At 50.9% G+C, this 16,320-nt stretch overlaps 1 protein-coding gene across 1 annotated transcript in view; it reads left to right on the top strand.

Moving 5' to 3' along the window:
* Nucleotides 1-213: 213 nt before the first annotated feature.
* FBRSL1 (fibrosin like 1) overlaps nucleotides 214-16,320 on the top strand; it is a 317,105-nt gene continuing 300,998 nt past the window's right edge. Inside the window, 1 exon segment of the mRNA XM_027844057.1 lies at nucleotides 214-985. Within this exon segment, the coding sequence (XP_027699858.1) occupies nucleotides 671-985 (315 nt within the window). The 5' untranslated portion in view covers nucleotides 214-670.

Raw genomic sequence — 16,320 nt, 5'->3', positions numbered from 1 at the left:
ACCCCGCCCCCCCATCCCCCCAAGAATCTCCTGCCGCTGCCCCCGAGACGGATGAAAGTTCTCGAGAGGACTGGGGGGGAGAGGCCGAGCCGAGGCTGGGTCTGTCCGCTGACCCCCCCACCGGGCGTGTGACCTCGCCCCCTCCCACCCCCTCCACCCCTCGGGGCTTCGGGAGGGGCGGCAGGGGCTGGGGCAGCCCGGCCGGCCCCCAGCCCCGTGCGGCCCGCGCGGCCCTTGCTACAAAGTTGCAAAGCCCCCGCGTTCCGGATGGAATTCTGTGTTGCAGCTTAGTCCCGAAGGCGGAAAGAAGGAGGGCGCGCGGGCGGGAGAGGAGCCGCCGAGGGGAGAGCGGAGCGGCGGGGGAGCCTGTGCCTGCTGCGGCCGCTGGGCTATTGACTCCCAGACGTTGGAATAGTCCTCCGTTGGGGGGGGCGACCTTTGCCCGACCCTCCCGTCTTAATTTTTAAAAAAAATTTCCCCGGGGGGCGGGAGACTTGTGAGTTATACGGTGGGGGGGGTTTACTCCATTTTTAAAAAACCGTCCTGGGGTTTGGAGTCAAGGTCATCGAGTGGCTTTTCCGTGGCTGTGGCGTCTCACCCCGGTGGATCCCTAGGGGCAGCGAGGAGGACTGCCTGGCGTGGGGCTGCAAGCACGGCCGGGGCCGTGGAAATGGATGGGAAGGTCCGGCAGAGCCGCCGGTCTCGATCCCAGAGGGACCGCGTGAGGCGGAGGGAGGCGGCCGCCCGCGAGGCCCGGAATCAGAGCCCGTCGTCCGGCTCTGAGAGGGAGGCCAGCCCGGGCAAAGAGAACACGAGCCAGAACTGCGCGCACCCCCGGGGCGCGGCGACGGCGACGGCGGTGGCGACGGCCGCCCCCCGAAACGCACGCCCCCCGCGCCGCCGGCGCCGAGAGTCCAGCTCCCAGGAAGAGGAATTGATCGATGGCTTTGCAATTGCCAGCTTCAGCACCCTGGAGGCCTTGGAGGTAAGAGCGGGCGTGTGGGGGGGGCGCGGGGCTCCCCCTTCCCTTAACGCGTCTGGGGGCTTTGAAGGGGAGAGGAGAAGAGAGGGTGTTTACTTTCTGGGGTTAGAAATGGGAGGGGGCTGTGCTTCTGGGAGGTTGACTCCAGAGGGCTCTCCGGAGCCCTACAGGCCCCTCCTACGCTGGGGGCCCCAAGGCTGTTTAGGGGCCCACCCGTTGCGGATCGTCTGGTCTAGTCAGGGACTGATAAGGTCTATAAACTTGGACCTGGTTAATGGGGCCGGCAGGTTAGACACCCCTTTGCTGAATGTAAACACTGACTCCCCACTCTCTATACCCAATACCCCCGGCCCCTGAGGGTCGATGACTGGAGCGTTCCTCCGGTGGGTGTCTGGTTTGGAATTTCCTGAAGCCTCCCTTGTGGGGCAACCCTCCTTTTTCGGAACCGATGCGGGGCGGGGGATGAGCGAGGTTTTTACAAAATACAGTCAGCGTCAGACTGGGCCGGGGTCACCTGTCCTTGTTGGCACCAGTGGGTCAAGACTGGACCGTAAACCTTTTAGACCTCCCCGTTCACTAAGGCCCTTGCGTATTGCCAAATTGTTACATTATCTGCAGCCAGAGATAGTGGGGAAATGGATACTGTGGGATGTTTTCTGGGGATAAGATGTTGAAATGGCTGATTTCCACTCCCTTGTTTCCCCCCTCCCCTTGGGAGGGGGAGAGAGTGTGTGTTTAATGGGAATGTATATGTGGGGGGGGGGCTGACTTTTAGAAAGTCTCTCTTCATGTTGACGACATATTTGCCAGGGGTTAATAGGTTGTCAAAAAATATTGCTTGTCTGGAGAACTTATTGTGAACAACATTTACCGAGCAAATTCACCTCTTTTTGTCTGAACTCTTAAGCAGAGAAGGAAATGCAATCTTTTCTGAACCAGGATGACCAACCAGGGCTGGGCCTGGCTTGGAAGGCTTTCGGAGGAGGTTGTGGTTTTTCCCCGGGTGGGGTCTGGTGTGTGTGAGGAATCTGGGTCTGGGTAGGGCTGAGCCTTGTCCAGTCTGGAGTCGAGTCTCCTAGGGAAGTACCAGCTCAGGTGATTTTCGGAGGCCCAGGTTGTTGGCTGCAGTCGGGCTATCAGTCAGTGGAAGAGCTCCTGCTGACCTGGGCAAACTTCGCCCTCCCTCCTGGAGCAGCTAAGGACCGGGGCCTGGGTGTTTGGGTCTTTCCATGATTTGTGTCTAAGTAGATTAGCAACAATAGTAATTGTTGCTTTATATAGCAGCTTTATACATCTGATCTCATTTGATCCTTAGATGTTCCCTGAGGTAGATCATGAGGTCTCTGTTTTTATTCCCATGTTACAGGTGGGGAAATAGAGCCTCCAGCCAAGGGAAGTGACTTACCCAGAGTGGAAAGCAGGGCCTTGAACTCAGCCCTAAATCCCAGTCTACACCTCTTTTCGCTCTCTGCTGATGACTACCACTAATTTGGGGGTCCTTAGGGCCTAGCTGGAATTCTCTAATCTGTTTTTCTGATTTTTTTCTTTTGTGTGGCATTCCAAGTGTCCCTATCTAGCAGCAAGGTCTCAGTTTGCTCCTAGACCTGCCTGGGCCATGGTTGAGACATCATAGAATTTCGGCCTGGCCAGGATCCCTGAAAATCGGTCCAAGTCCCTTCTTTTTACATATAAGGAAACCTGGCCCAGAGAGCTTGTCATTCAGGCTTGACTATTGACTTGTGGGGCTCGAGAAGAAGGTGGACCTTGGGTAGTATCTGTGACTGGTCCAGGGGAGGGGTGGAGATTGGGCTGTCTCTGTGGCCTTGCTGTTCCCTGAATGAGATAAATGCCTGGTCTTGGACTTGTGGGTTTTGCTCTCAGTAGGGTGATTCCCTTCTTACATTGTAGTCATTTACATTTATCTTTCTTCTCTTAGAAAGGGAGCTCTTTGAGGGCAGGGGCTGGCTTTTTGCCTCTATATTCCCTGTGCCTGGTACACATTAAGAGCTTAATAGATGCTTTTTGCTTGACTAAGTAGATCTATGTGGGAGTAATCACTCTCAGCTATATCGTCACTCCCTTTGGAAGTCTTGCCAACCATTTATTAAGCGCTTGCTGTATGCCAGCCACTGGACTAAGCACTCAGATACAAAGAAAGGCAAAACCTTCACATTGTAACTTGTATTAAAATGATTTGATGATAGACCCATAGGATTCAGAGCTAGAAGGACCTGAGGCCTCCCTCATTTTACAGATGGGGACATCAAGGCCCCCCAAAATTCTGTTGAACCAAAGGCCTTTGGCTCTAAATTTTCAATCATCCTCAATTGGTGTAGATTCTGAATCTCATACTGAATGATAAATTAGTAGAGCAATTGAAGTATAGTGTATGGAGCTCTGATCTTGGAGTCCAAAAGAGCCTAGTTTGAATCCTGCCTCAGACTCTAGGAAACCTTTGTGCCCATGAGGCTTAGCTCAGGTGGTGCAGTCATCCTAGCGCACACGACCCCCCCGCCAAGTTCCACATACTCTTGAGCTATTATTATTATTGTTATTATTGACTGGCTGTTGAACCCCTCAGTGGAAATCGGTCTCTGAGAGGGACACCCAGGGAAATAATATTTATCTGAGGTGTCTGCATTGAGAGTGACATTTAAAACAGAAAGCTTCCTTGGGGTTAGGGGAACCACTGATGACTAAGAATGGCCCTTATCCTCATCATACCGAGAGAATTTGAAAATGCCCAAACTTCCTGCAGCCAACCAGCATCGGTAGCCTAGAGAGTTAAATTTAAGCCCAGTGGTTCTTTGGAGCATAAATTGTAAGCTCCCTGAGGGCAGAGGTCAAACAGCCAGTCCTGTGTCAGAGGCTAGACTTGAACCCAGGTTTTTCCAGGCATGAGGCCACCCCTCTCTCCACCACACCCACCGCTCTGCCTGGCAGCTAGGGTGTAATCAATGCTTGTCGTTGGGGAGGTATTCCTCCTTCATTGTAAAGGATGGGAAATAGAAGCTAATGTTGATTTCATTGGAATGTGCTACTATATGAGCAAAGAAAGGGATATCTGGATCCTTCCTTGGAAGGAGAAGAGGCATCATGCTATGGGGAAAGAACTCTCAACGTGGAATTAGGCAGTTAGTTAGGGTTCAAATCTCACCTGATCCCGTGGATAATCAGTGGCCCCCAGGACTAGACTTAACACTTTCATTTCTCTCCGGGTTCTGCCTCCTGAAACACTTTAAAACCTTACATTTCTGAATAAATATTAGCTATTATTAGAAAGTGCTAGGTATCAGTGTAGTTCCTACATTCAAAATTAGGGTCTCTTTTTTTTTTTTAAACAAATTACTCTCTCCCTACTCCCTTCCCCCAAAGATTCACTGTCTCCTTGCTAGAGCAATTGGGTCTTATTTAGGGATAGAAGGGACATAGAGATCCAATCTAACCTCATAGTACTGGAGAGAAAATTTTGGCACTACAGAGGTTTAAGTGACTTGTCCCAAAACCCCTCAGGGAGAAAGTAGTAGAAATGGGATTTGGACCCAAGGCCTCTGACTCCAAATGTTTCCACTGTCCCACACTTGTTCTCGGTCTTTGTAACTGACTCATGGTACCTGGTTGTTCAGAGTCTGAGCTGGGCATATCTGCCGGGTCATCTGAGAAAGAGAACATTTCCCAGATCCAAAGGCTCTGGTGACAAGTGGGTCACACTCTCTTCTGACAAAGGAGAGACAGCGTCCCATTAAAGGATCCCCCTTTTCTCCAATTTTTGGAAGCTCTGATGGACTCAGTCTTATGTATGGGAAAGGAAAAGATGGTTTGAGGCGAGTTCCCCACCCTTGGTTTGAGGGCTGGCCTGACTGACTTTCTAGACCCTGGTTTCTTCCCCTTTTTGTGTGTCCTGGCCCCCTCTAGCCATCTGCTGAAATTTCTCAGAATCGTGGTTGTAAATGCATAAAATACACTGAATTGCAAATGAAACCAATTCTATTGGAATGTAGTTACAAAAAAAAAAATTTTTAAAACAAGGCCAGATTAAGAACTCTTGCTCCCAGAAAAAATCAGCTATCTCCTTTATTTCCCTCTCCTTTCTTTAATTCAGCCCAAAATTAGTGGACTCCGATTGTGCAGACATACAAAGAGAACTATAGCCCCTGCCCTCAGGGATCTTACCTTCTGTTCTCTGTCCTTACCCAAGCTTACCTTTCACCTTAGACTTCTTAGGAAGAAGAACCCTAGGGAGTGGAAAGAGAAAGGGGGAGGGGCTGGCTACTGGTAGGTGTCCCTTCCTCCCTAGATTTCTGTCTCCCCCAGGGTTCCATCAGCTTCCTTATTTGGTTCAGTTTTTTCAGTCATATTCAATTTTTTGTTGATCCTATATGGGGTTTTCTTGGCAAAGATACCAAAGTGATTTGCCATTTTATTTTGCAGTTCATTTTACAGATGAGCAAACCAAGGCAAACAGGGTTAAGTGACTTGCCCAAGGTCACACAGCTAGGTCAGATTTAAACTCCGGAAGATGAATCTTCCAGACCCCAGGCCCAGTGCTCCCTCTCCACTTCACTGCCTCCTTATGTGGAGGGATCCATAAATGCCTGCGTTCTAAAGCTTTCATCCTCAGGACTCTGTATGTGGGCACTCTCTGCCTTTGGGAGGGGACCACGAATAGGAGGGTTGGGTATAAATGCTCATCCTTATCCTGGGCAGTCCCATTTCTGAGCGCCCACTTCCTACCTAGTGAGGATGCTGAGAGGGCTATGTGGGGTAGCAGAAAGAATGCTAGAGGTGGAATTCAGAAGCCCTGGGTTCAGATTCCAGCTTTGCTACCTGTTTGACCTTGGGCAAGTAATTTCCTCTTTGAGAACCTTGGTTTCCTCATGTGTCAAATGAAGGGATTGGCTTCCATAGCCTCTAAGAGCCCTTATTGCTCTAAGTCTTTGATCCCACAGCTGTAGATATTTCCTGGGGATGGGGGGAGGTTGTGTTTGATACATCTTGGGGGGGGGGCTTGAAGGTTTGTTGCTAAGAGATGGGAGCCTGAGGTGACTTTTGACCCCCTGCCTCCTCAGAACAGTAAACTGCACGGTCCTGCACGATTCGTGAGCATGGGTTGGGCCACCTGTCTGTCTACACAATCACACCTTGTGTGCTCAGCAATTTCCACGTTTATCCATGTCATTCTCTGGTGCTTGGTGTATGCCTCTGAGACTGAGACCTCTTAACGGAGCTCCCCTTCACCCCTGCCCTACCCCCCTCAAGGAGTTTCATCTTGGAGATCTGCCATAGATGGAGGGAGAAGAATCTCTCCTGCCATCACTTGGGCCTCAGTTTGCCCTCCTGTAAAAATGAAGGCTTAGAATAGTTTCTGAGGTTCCTTTCAGAACTGACATTTTGGGTTCTAAGAGCTCTCTCACCCAGACCTGACATTCTGTTCTAAGGGCTTTCCTTGCTCTGACATTCTGTGTTCTGAGGGCCCTCCCAGCTCTGGCTCTGTACTTTGGGGAGGGGAGGGAAGGAGCTGTGGAAGGTGGAGTTCCTTGCTAAATGTGACCCTAATGTGAGGGGAGCAACAGGCCCAGGGGACTGAGGAAGTTGGGTCAGTGGAGCCCCATCCGGCTGCCCCTGAGATAAACACCCATTTCATGCAGATGCAACTGCTAATTGGGTTTGAAGCTAGTTGGGTGAATCATGGGAGAAGTATCAGATGGATGTGGAGATGGCATTTAAAGGCGCTTTGATCCTCTCTGCTGTTCCTTTTAAGTAGGAGAGTCAGGCTAAAAAAGGAACTTGGTTGGAATGCTAATGAATCAAAGTCTCCGGCACCAATTGTTTACTTGAAACTGCTCCAGATGAGACAGATTTCTTTGGGTGCCACCCTACCGAGGGGCCCCCCAGAGCCGGCCCTCCCACCCATCGTTTCTCAAGACAAACACCTCCTTCCTGAGATCTCCAAGGGTCACTTCTAATTTTCTGACTCCAGTTCTCCTAGCCTGTGGCAGGATGGGGGTGTGCCCTGGAAGGGCAGTTCTGGGCCGCAGCATGTCCCATGGGGCCTGGCATCCCGTGCCATGCAGCCTATGGCTTTGGAGTGCGACTGGGTTCAGTCATGCTAAATATGTGACCGGAGCAAACCACTTAACCTCTCTAGGCTTTCTCATCCCTGTAAACTGAGCAAAGGGTGTGGAATTAAGATCAGTTAATCTCCCCCCTCCCCCCTTCACTTCCAGCTCCAAACCTTTGGTTTTCTTAGCTTTCTCCAGAACAGACACTGGGCTGGAAAATAAAGCAATCAGTCAGCATTTATTAAACTCCTAGGTGCCTGTCACAGTGTGAGTCACTGGGAATAAAAGGTAAAAAAGAGGTCTCTGCCTCCATAGAGCTTACGTTCTGTTGTGTACAGAGCAGAGAGCCCTGCCTCGATTCTTTGAAGCCTAGGTGTAGTGGATTAGGGAGGGATTCCAAACATTGCCCAGACTGTCAGTTCTGATTGTTACGTGAGTTTTCTGCAAAGGCTCCCCACCATCAATGGCTCCCCACCTTCCCCTTTATTTGTTACCAGAAAGGAAAGGGAAAAGGGAGAAAAATGTTGGTTTTATTTATTTGGAAATGAAGGTGATAGAAAAAAAAGATTAATAACAACAACAACAAAAAACAGACCAGGGCATTGATGTATTTCCCAGATCAACTTCCTGTTGGAGGCTTCCAGGTCCTTCTTCCTTAGAGCAAGCAATTGAGGAGGGGCCTTGGAGAACAGCAGGCCTGGCCCTTCCCTACCTTCCCAGAGAGTGAGCTACACAGAATGTGGAGGAATTTTTGTGAGACCTAGTGTCTGGTAATGGCAGGAAAAACACTTGGCCGGCCTTGGGCTGGGGATGCCTAACCTAGCCCTCTGGGATAGAGTTTGAATAACAATAAAAAATTGACCGGTACCCAGGTAAAGAACCTCTCTGCTTTAGGTTGATGGGTAGATGGTTCTCTCTCTCTCTCTCTCTCCCCCCCTCTCTCCCTCTCTCTCTCTCCCTCTCTCTCTCTCTCTCTGCTGGAAATGACTTTGGTTAATTGAGAAACTTCCCTCATATTCAGGGAAGAACATAGAGAAGGCCAGGTTCCCCCTTTCTCCTCTCCCTTCCCCTCCTTTTTCCTATGAAAATCTTAAGGGGATCAGATGAGAAGGAGGTTGGGTAAAGGGCAGCATCACCCATCTAGAATGGTAAAGTCGGAGCAGCTGCGTGGCCCAGTGGATAGAGCACCAGGTCTGGAGTCAGGAGGACCTGAGTTCAAATTAGGCCTCAGATACTTACTAGCTGTGTGACCCTGGGCAAGTCACTTAACCCCCAATTGCCTTTTAAAAAAAAAAAAAAAAGGTTGAATGATGAATTCAGAGGGTTAGAACTGGAAGGGACTGGCTGGGGGGGGCGGTGCTAAGTGGACCTGAAGGGACACAGGTAGTGTCAAAATAATGGTTGATATCTATAGAGCCCACTTTTCAGCCTTAAAGCACTTGCCCTTTGTTATCTCACTTGTTAGGTGATAGGGTTATTTCCATTTGATAGGTGAAGACATTGACTCTTTTGGCTTGACTGCCTCCTTCTGTTTAAGTGTCAGCGTTAAGGTCAAGGTTGATCCCACCCCAGCACTGGCTGTCTCCTGCAGCTAGGCTTCTGTCAGCTTGGACCCTCGGATCTCTGGGAGGAGATAAATCTTTTCAGAGCTTGGCTGAGGGCCAGTGTCAGTGGGACCTCTGGCTGGGATGTTGAGGATGAAGAAACTGGAAAAGGGAACCTCAAGCAGACAAGAGAAAGGAACCAGAGAGGACAAAAGCCCTTTTGGAGAGGGATGAAGGCAAAATCCCCCATAATTCCCCCAACTGCCCATGCTTGAGAGAGAGAGAAACAAGCTATGCTAAGGACATCAAAAACCCCAGTGAAACCCAGGAAAAAGTCCCCTCTGTGCTGAATCAGAGTTAGTCACAGGGCAGCCCCTGGCACCGACTCCTGGCAAAACTATGGAGCTCAGCCTTCTCTGGTCCTATTCTTTCTTTCCCGTCCTGTCACCCCAGTGCCCTGAGGCCACCCAGAGTCTTCCCCTAGGCCCCTACCTGTGCTTGCCCTTCCCCCTCCACTTCCCTGAGGTACACCGGGGCTCTCCACCTGTCACTTGGAAAGCACCTGTGACTGAATGACTTGTTCCTGACTTGGAGGAACTAGACGTATTCTCCCTCCAGGGCTATTTCTGTTTTCACAGGTGCCTCCTTAAAACTGTCTCAACCCAGAGAAACTTGTCTGGGAATGGTAAAATTCCAGGCCCATGTGGGGAGGGTGTGACCTTGGGGAAGGGAGGAGTGGGACCAGCCTAGCCAGAAAAGCTTGGGGATAGTGATGGACTGATAGAGATTTCAGGCTCTGAAACTCAGCTGGTAATCAGAGAGGAATCTGGGGAGCATAAATCTGGAGCCGGAAGGGACCCCAGGGACCAGCTAGTGTAACCCCTTCACTTTATGGATGAGAAAAAATGAGAAGCTGAGGTGATCCAGGCAGTAATAAATGGATGGCAGGATTTGAACCCAGAGCTTTTCTTTCCACTCTGCTCCACTGGATTGGATCTCAGAGACCGCCTGGTCCAACTGCCTTATTTTATAGATGAGGAAACTGAGGCCCAGGAAGGTCAGTGGCTTGCCCATGGTTCCACGGCTGCTGCCCATATCCTCCTGGCATGTCCAGTCCTCTGTCCACTGGCTGCCTTATTGCCAACAGGGCCTCGATCGTTGCCTTCCTGTGCAATGTTCTGTGCTCTATGCAGCAGCACTGGGGTCGAGCTGCCTTGGTTCTCCCAAAATGCCAGGTGAATTTTGGGAGGCAAAGGCGCTGGCTCTGGGGAGATCGGGAAAGACTTCATGGTGCCTGGACTGGATTTACAAGATTCTCTAAGAGGTGGAGGGGCAATGGAGTGGATTCCAGACGTGGGGACTTGGTGTGGAGACGGGAGATGGGGCATCATGTGGAGGGAGGAGTGGTCGGGAGCCCTGTTGGGCTGGCTCTGGAGTCTGGGAAAAAGTTAGAAAGGATGGTCCAGACCGGGTTGGGAAGGACTTAGACAGAGGCATTATTATTTGACCCTAGAGGCAATAGAGAGTCACTGGGGTTTTTTGAGCATCGGGAGTGAGACTTGAGCTTTAGGAAAATCACTTTGGCATCTGTGAATACGATGGATCTGAGAGGGGAGAGACTGAGACCAGGTACCAAGTAGGATGCTATTGGAAGTAGTCCAGGTGAGAGGTGATGAATGCTGGGATCCATTGATTAGCATGGCATCTGGCACATAATAGGTATTTGTTGACTGATTATTGAATTAGGGTCATGACCTAGGTTGGTTGTGGGACTTTGAGTGGTGAGTCCCTGAGAGGGGAAGAGGACGTGGGTTTTTTTTTTTGAGGGGGGGGGGAGTTGCACTGGAGATAAGTTTCCTTTTAGAGGTGAATGTATGGAAGTGGAACTTTGGGTATCTGGGAGACTCTGGGGCTGGTGCCTTTACCAGGGGTGAGGCCAGGGCTGTCAGGGCCACCTGGACTGTGTCTGAGCTCCGCTCCCCTAAGAGCTAACCGAACTGAAATGAAACACCACCGGGAGTCTCAGAGGAGAGCTGGGTCATTTGTAGGGATGAAAACCCTCGGGGCATGCAGGAAGAACTGAGTAACTCTGAAATTACTGAAGGAGGTGTGAAAGACCCCAGGGCGGGAAAGAAAAGTGCACAGGCTCGCAGGTGGGGTGCTGCTACCAATTTAGGGAGTAAGACTTATTCTCCATGGAGTTGGGGAGGAAGAGGGAGAAACCAGTCCTGTGTGGGGGCTAGATGTCCTGCTCACTTTGTGCCTAGACTGTTGCTGCAACGGCGTGTGCTGGTGGGTCTGCCCTCTCCCGTCTCTCTCCACTCCAGTCCATCCTCCATCAGCCACCGCAGTGAGCTTCCTAAAGCTCAGGCCCAATCATGTCGCCGTTCCCCCACTCTATAAATTTTAATGGCTCCCTGTCACCTCCAGGAGAAATGCAAAATGCTCTATTTGACATTCAAAGGCCTTCGGAACCCAGTCCTCCCCTGCCTTTCCAGTCTTCTTCTACCTTCTTCTCCAGTATGTACTCTTGTATCCAGCGACCCTGGCCTCCTGGGCTTTCCAGGAATAAGTCCCATCTTCTCCCAGAAGCCTTTCCCAACCCCTCTTAATTCCAGTGCCTTCCCTCTGTTAGTTACCTCCTCCCTACCCTGAACAATAGCTTGATTGTCTACATTTATTTGCTTATCTTCTGTAGATCTTGAGCTCCTTGAGGGCAGGGCTGTCTTTTGCTTCTTTTTGGGTCCCCCAGCACTTAGTGCAGTTCGTGGCTCTTAGTAGGTGCTTAATAAATGTTTATTGAGTGATTGATTCCTTGGTAGAGGGAGTTTCCTCCCTTGTAGCTGTTACCTATGAAATCGTTGATCTAGGCCAACAGGACTGGTACCTTCCACTCACAGACCCTTTTATCTAAGTTTCTTGCCTGGAGTGAATGTGTAGGAAAGGACAGAAGGGTGACCCTGATGTTGGGGAAGACCAAAGGAGGTGATAGGGCAGCTGGGTGGTGCAGTGGATAGCGCTCAGGGCCCAAGTTCAAATCAGGTGGTACAGAGGTTAAAGTGCCAGGCCTGAAGTCAGAAGCCTCAGGTGCTTAGTAGCTGTGTGACCCTGGGCAAGTCACTTCAGCCTGTTTGCCTCAGTTTCCTCATCTGTAAAATGGGCTGGGGGGAAGCACATGGCAAATCACTCCAGTATCTCTGCCAGGAAAATCCCAAATGGGGTCACAAAGAAAAGAGTCAGGCTCACTGAACAACATTTAAGGAGGTGATAGTTGTAGCTACACAAGGAACTGACAGTTAGAAAACCCAGACTTCATCTATGCTTTTGACCAGCTATCGTTGCCCGTGCCTGGAATGCTAGCTCCCTTTTTCCCCCTGCCCTCTTAGCAGCTCTCCCTGCTAGAATCCCTCAAGACTCAGCCCGGATGCCTTTCCTGGCACCCCCACCCCCCAGCTGCTAGGTTCTCCCCCTCCACGGTATCTACTCTGTATTTATCCAGTGTATGAGAGAGCAGAGGGGCTAGAGAGGCAGCCTAGAAGACCTGAATTCTAGTTCCACTTTCCCTCCCTGCCCCAGTATGCTTGCTGGTGTGTGACCCTGGGTTAGTCGCTTCTCTCTCTTCCTGTGTTTTTGGCCTGCCATCATTGTTGTCGTTTGTCCTTCCTTCTCGAAGAGAGCTGTGACATGCAAGTGAATTGCATTTAAGTGAGGCAGGGCTGTGCAAAGTCACCAGCCTCACTTTCTCCTCTAGAGCCATCTGAATCCAGTGGGAAGATGCAGATTAGGATGACTGGAGATGGCCCCTAATGCAGTGGGAGACCTTGGCCTTTTTAAGCCAAGGTCTTTAACAGGCCTCAGTTTGTCTGAGGCAAAGGTGATTAAGGCTAGGTAAGAAATGAGACAGAGAATGGCCTCTTCACCTAGCAAAATAAATAAATAAACAAATAAATCAATCCATCTGGGAGGGGAAGACACTCAGGGTTTCTGGCCCAAACAGAAACAATTGCTCTTCACACTCACTCTGAGCCAGTCAGGGCCCAAACAGTGACCCAGTGGGCCTGCTATTTGACTAAACTTGTAGGGAGGTGCCCACCTGCCTGGGCTTGGGGAGTTTCCCCACCTGGGTGTTCCCTCTTCTAATGAAATCCCTGGTCCCGTTCGGGTTCTCTTGTACCTTTTCTTTTCTTTTCTTTTCTTTTTTAATGCCTCTCTCTTTGGAAGTGAGTGGGACAGCTGGGTTCCTCTCCAGGGCAGGGACGGTTGGGGCTTTAAAAAAAAAATTTTTTTTTAATCCCCTGTTGATTGATTGATTGCTTTAAGATTTGCAAAGGTCAAAGCCAGACATTGTTTTTGGAACAAATGAGGGCATTTCTCAGAAAGCTGGTGGAAAATGAATGGACCCAGCTAATTGTGAGGGGTGTGAGCTGGGGTGTGGGGGTTGTTCTTGGTCTGGCCTCGGAGCCCAGGGCTGGAAGGGACCCTGGTGGTCACCTCCTTCTTCTACTAGGGATACAGCCTCCCCGAAGGTGGCAGGGAAGGGGTGGGGGGAGAGGGAAGAGGGAGGCCATTCATCCTCTGCTTGGATGGGAGGGGATGGGATTAATTACTGGACAAGCAATTACCAAAACTTTTAAACTTTCAAGGGGGAAGGCCCCCAGGGGCCACTCTTACCTGACCAGCTTTCCAGTTCTGCTAGCTTCCCCTGAGACTGAATGGAAAGGGTGTGTGTGGGGGGGACTGGAGAAGAGAATCAGGGTTCACAGTCTAGTCCCAGAGTATAGAGGAGGGAGGGGCTGGAGGGAAGGGGAGATTACTTCTTTCCTGGCACTTTGACTTTACTCAACCTCCCCCCATCCCAACTGGGACATTCTGTAATAGTAATAATTTATATTAGCATTTATAGGGCTAACTCTACTCATTAGATCTTCATAATATCCTCCTGAGCCAAGTACTAATATTATTATTATTATCATCATCATCATCATCACCACTATTTTTTGTTGTTGTTCAGTCCTGTCCCACTCTTTGTGAACCCATTTTGGGTTTTCTTGGCAAAGGTACTGGAGATGGTACTTGCATTTCCTCCTCCTGCTTATTTTGCAGATGAGGAAACTGAGGTAAAAGGGGTTAAGTGATTTGCCCAGGGCCACGGTGCGAGTAAGTGTCTGAGGCTGGATTTGAACTCACAAACATAAGTCTTCCTAACTCTAGGCCTGGTGCATTATTCGCTGGGCCACCTAGCTGTCTCGCCCTACAGAACTCTGATCTTGAGGACTGGGGCTGTATCCTTTATATTTTCTCTTCTGTCACCCAAGGCTGAAGCCATCCATCCCCCCATGGACATAGGACATTCTGCTCTGATTGATGGAGGCAGTGGGGTGGAGGTGAAGGGCTTGATCTTTGAAACCTTCGGAAACTTGAGGGTCTTGAGCCCAGAGACTTGGTGACTTGTCAAAAATCATAATAGGGAGCAGAGGAAGGAACTGGACATATTTGGCCTGGACTGAACTTGACTGAGGGGACAGTAATGATGATTTTCTTCCAAAATTTGAAGAGAGAGGGTTGGGGGGGTGGGGGGGAGAGAGAGAGAGAGAGAGAATGCACATAGGAAGGATTAACTTTTTTCTTCCAAAGAGGAGAATTTGGGCTGAATGTGAGGAAAAATTTCCTAGCCTGGAGAATATAAGCCCCTTGAGGGCAGGGGTTATCTAGGAAAAGATAGCCTATAAAGGAAGGTCTAGAACTTTCCTGGAACCCCCCCTGGGACTGGAAAGTAAGGATGAATGACCCAGCCCCAGAAGCCTGTAAATGACAGATCTTTAATTGTGAGTGACGGTTGTAGACCCACACTTAGGTTTCAGAAGTTGCTCTCACCCTTGAATCCCTCATCTCTGTTATCACTTAGAGTGTGACAGGGAAGAAAAATGAAGACTTTGGTGTGGAATTAATTGAATTGCATGGGAGAGCTTGTGCTGGGCTTATTTTGAACAAAACCAGCTTGTGTGGCCTGGTTGTAAATGCTTTCTGCTGGCGGGAGGGGCTGGGGGAGCTGGATGCTAGAGGAGCTGATAGGGCTTGGGGAGGGAGGGGTTGGGGGAGCGAGGCCTCCTCCCTCCAGAATTCTGGCCTGGAATCCCCAGCTGCCGAGGGGCCGGCCACCAGGAAGGTAGGTCACTTTCTCTCCAAAGGCTGGGGTTGAGGAGATGGGAGAGCGAGTGCAGATCTGCTTTCTCCTTCCTGACTACTCTGATAGGAGTGTCGGCTCTGAACCACCACACCTCCAATTCCTACCCCTTTTCTGTTTCTGTCCCTTCTTACCCTCACCTGGGACACCCCAGACACAGTACCTGCTGTTTGCTCCAGATGAGAGTTTCAACTGGAAGATTGGTGGGGAAGGCTTCCTTTCCTGGCCTCCCTCCAGGACCTCTTTGATTGGCCCCTGGGCCATTGTTGGAATATTCATGCCTACCTTTCTGCCCCCAAGGTCTGGGTGGTGGAATCAGTGCTCAGCTGGGAGCTGGGGGTGGGGGCAGGGCATGCTACTCCCTTCACCTCGGGACCACCAAAGGTGCTGGCTTGGGAGGAGGAGAACCCACCTCTGCCAAGTGTGAGTCGGCCCCGGTCAGATCTCTTCACCAGGCCTTCCGTTTCCTTACCCGTGTAATAAGAGGGTTGGACTGTCCCTAACCTCCAGAAGCTGCCTTCTGTCTCCAGATCTGTGCTTCAGCCTGTGAACTGGGGCTCTGATAGCAGCCTCAGGCACAGTGTTAGAATGGAGCGGTACTTGGTGTCCAGACCCTGTTTGTTTGTTTAATCCCAGCTGTGACCCTTGTTATCTCTGTGCCGGCAGCTTGCTTAACCTTCTGCGCTAAAGCTTCCTTGGTCTATAAAAAGGAGAGACTGGACCTTGCCCTGATGGCTTTCTGGGATGAGAGAGCAAAGTGGGAGCTGGCGGGATCATTAACAGACGCTTTCCCTGGAGTGAGACTCTGGAGGCCTCTGGGGAAGGCTCCTCTGAAGGCCAGGACTGGTTTGCTCTGTGACTTTGCTTTGTGAGCCTCAGTTCTCCCTTCCCGAAGATGGGGGATGGAACATCTGCCCTCCTCCTCTCCATCCCTCCCTGCCTCTTGGGGATGGAAGGTGGAGAGTCAACATCATTCCTGAGGCTGATGAATTACATCACTGGGGAGGGGGTGGGGGTGGCGGGGTACTGCAGACTGAGGGGAAGGAACAGGTCCCAGGCCTGTCAAGAACAGAGAATGGGCTGGGTCTCTTCTTTTCTCTTGGCTATTTCCCCTGCCCAAGGACTGTGTGCTGCCCCAGGGTAGGGCCCTGGGCCGGGCAGGAGCCCCTTTCTCTGGGCTGCTGAGTAAACCCAGGGGCTGGATCCCATCAGCTCCCAGGGGCCTGTTTGAGGCTCAGGAGAGGTTTGCATATCATGGGAATCCATGTTTGCTAAAACTGGAAAGCTGAGCCCCAGGTACTGGGCTAGTGGCCAGCCTCTCACTGGACAGTTTTGCAGGCTGAAGTGAGTTACTTTAAATCCCCCCCCCCCCAAAACTTTGCAGGCAGCAAGGAGGTCCAGGAATATCCTTCCCCTCCAACTCTGTGTGGCTGTGGCTGTTCTGTAATTACAGTGCCTTAAGAAGCCGTTCTTGTGACTTGGGAACCTCCTGGGACCAGCTCTTCTTACCCCCCCCCCCCCCCCCCCCCCCCCCCCCCCCCCCCCCCC

Source organism: Vombatus ursinus, unplaced genomic scaffold (genome assembly GCF_900497805.2).
Source record: "Vombatus ursinus unplaced genomic scaffold, bare-nosed wombat genome assembly UNPS02014935.1, whole genome shotgun sequence".
In the NCBI taxonomy this organism is placed as follows: Eukaryota; Metazoa; Chordata; class Mammalia; order Diprotodontia; family Vombatidae; genus Vombatus; species Vombatus ursinus.
Note: the sequence above shows the minus strand (reverse complement) of the source record. Positions and strands in the feature narration are given on the sequence as shown.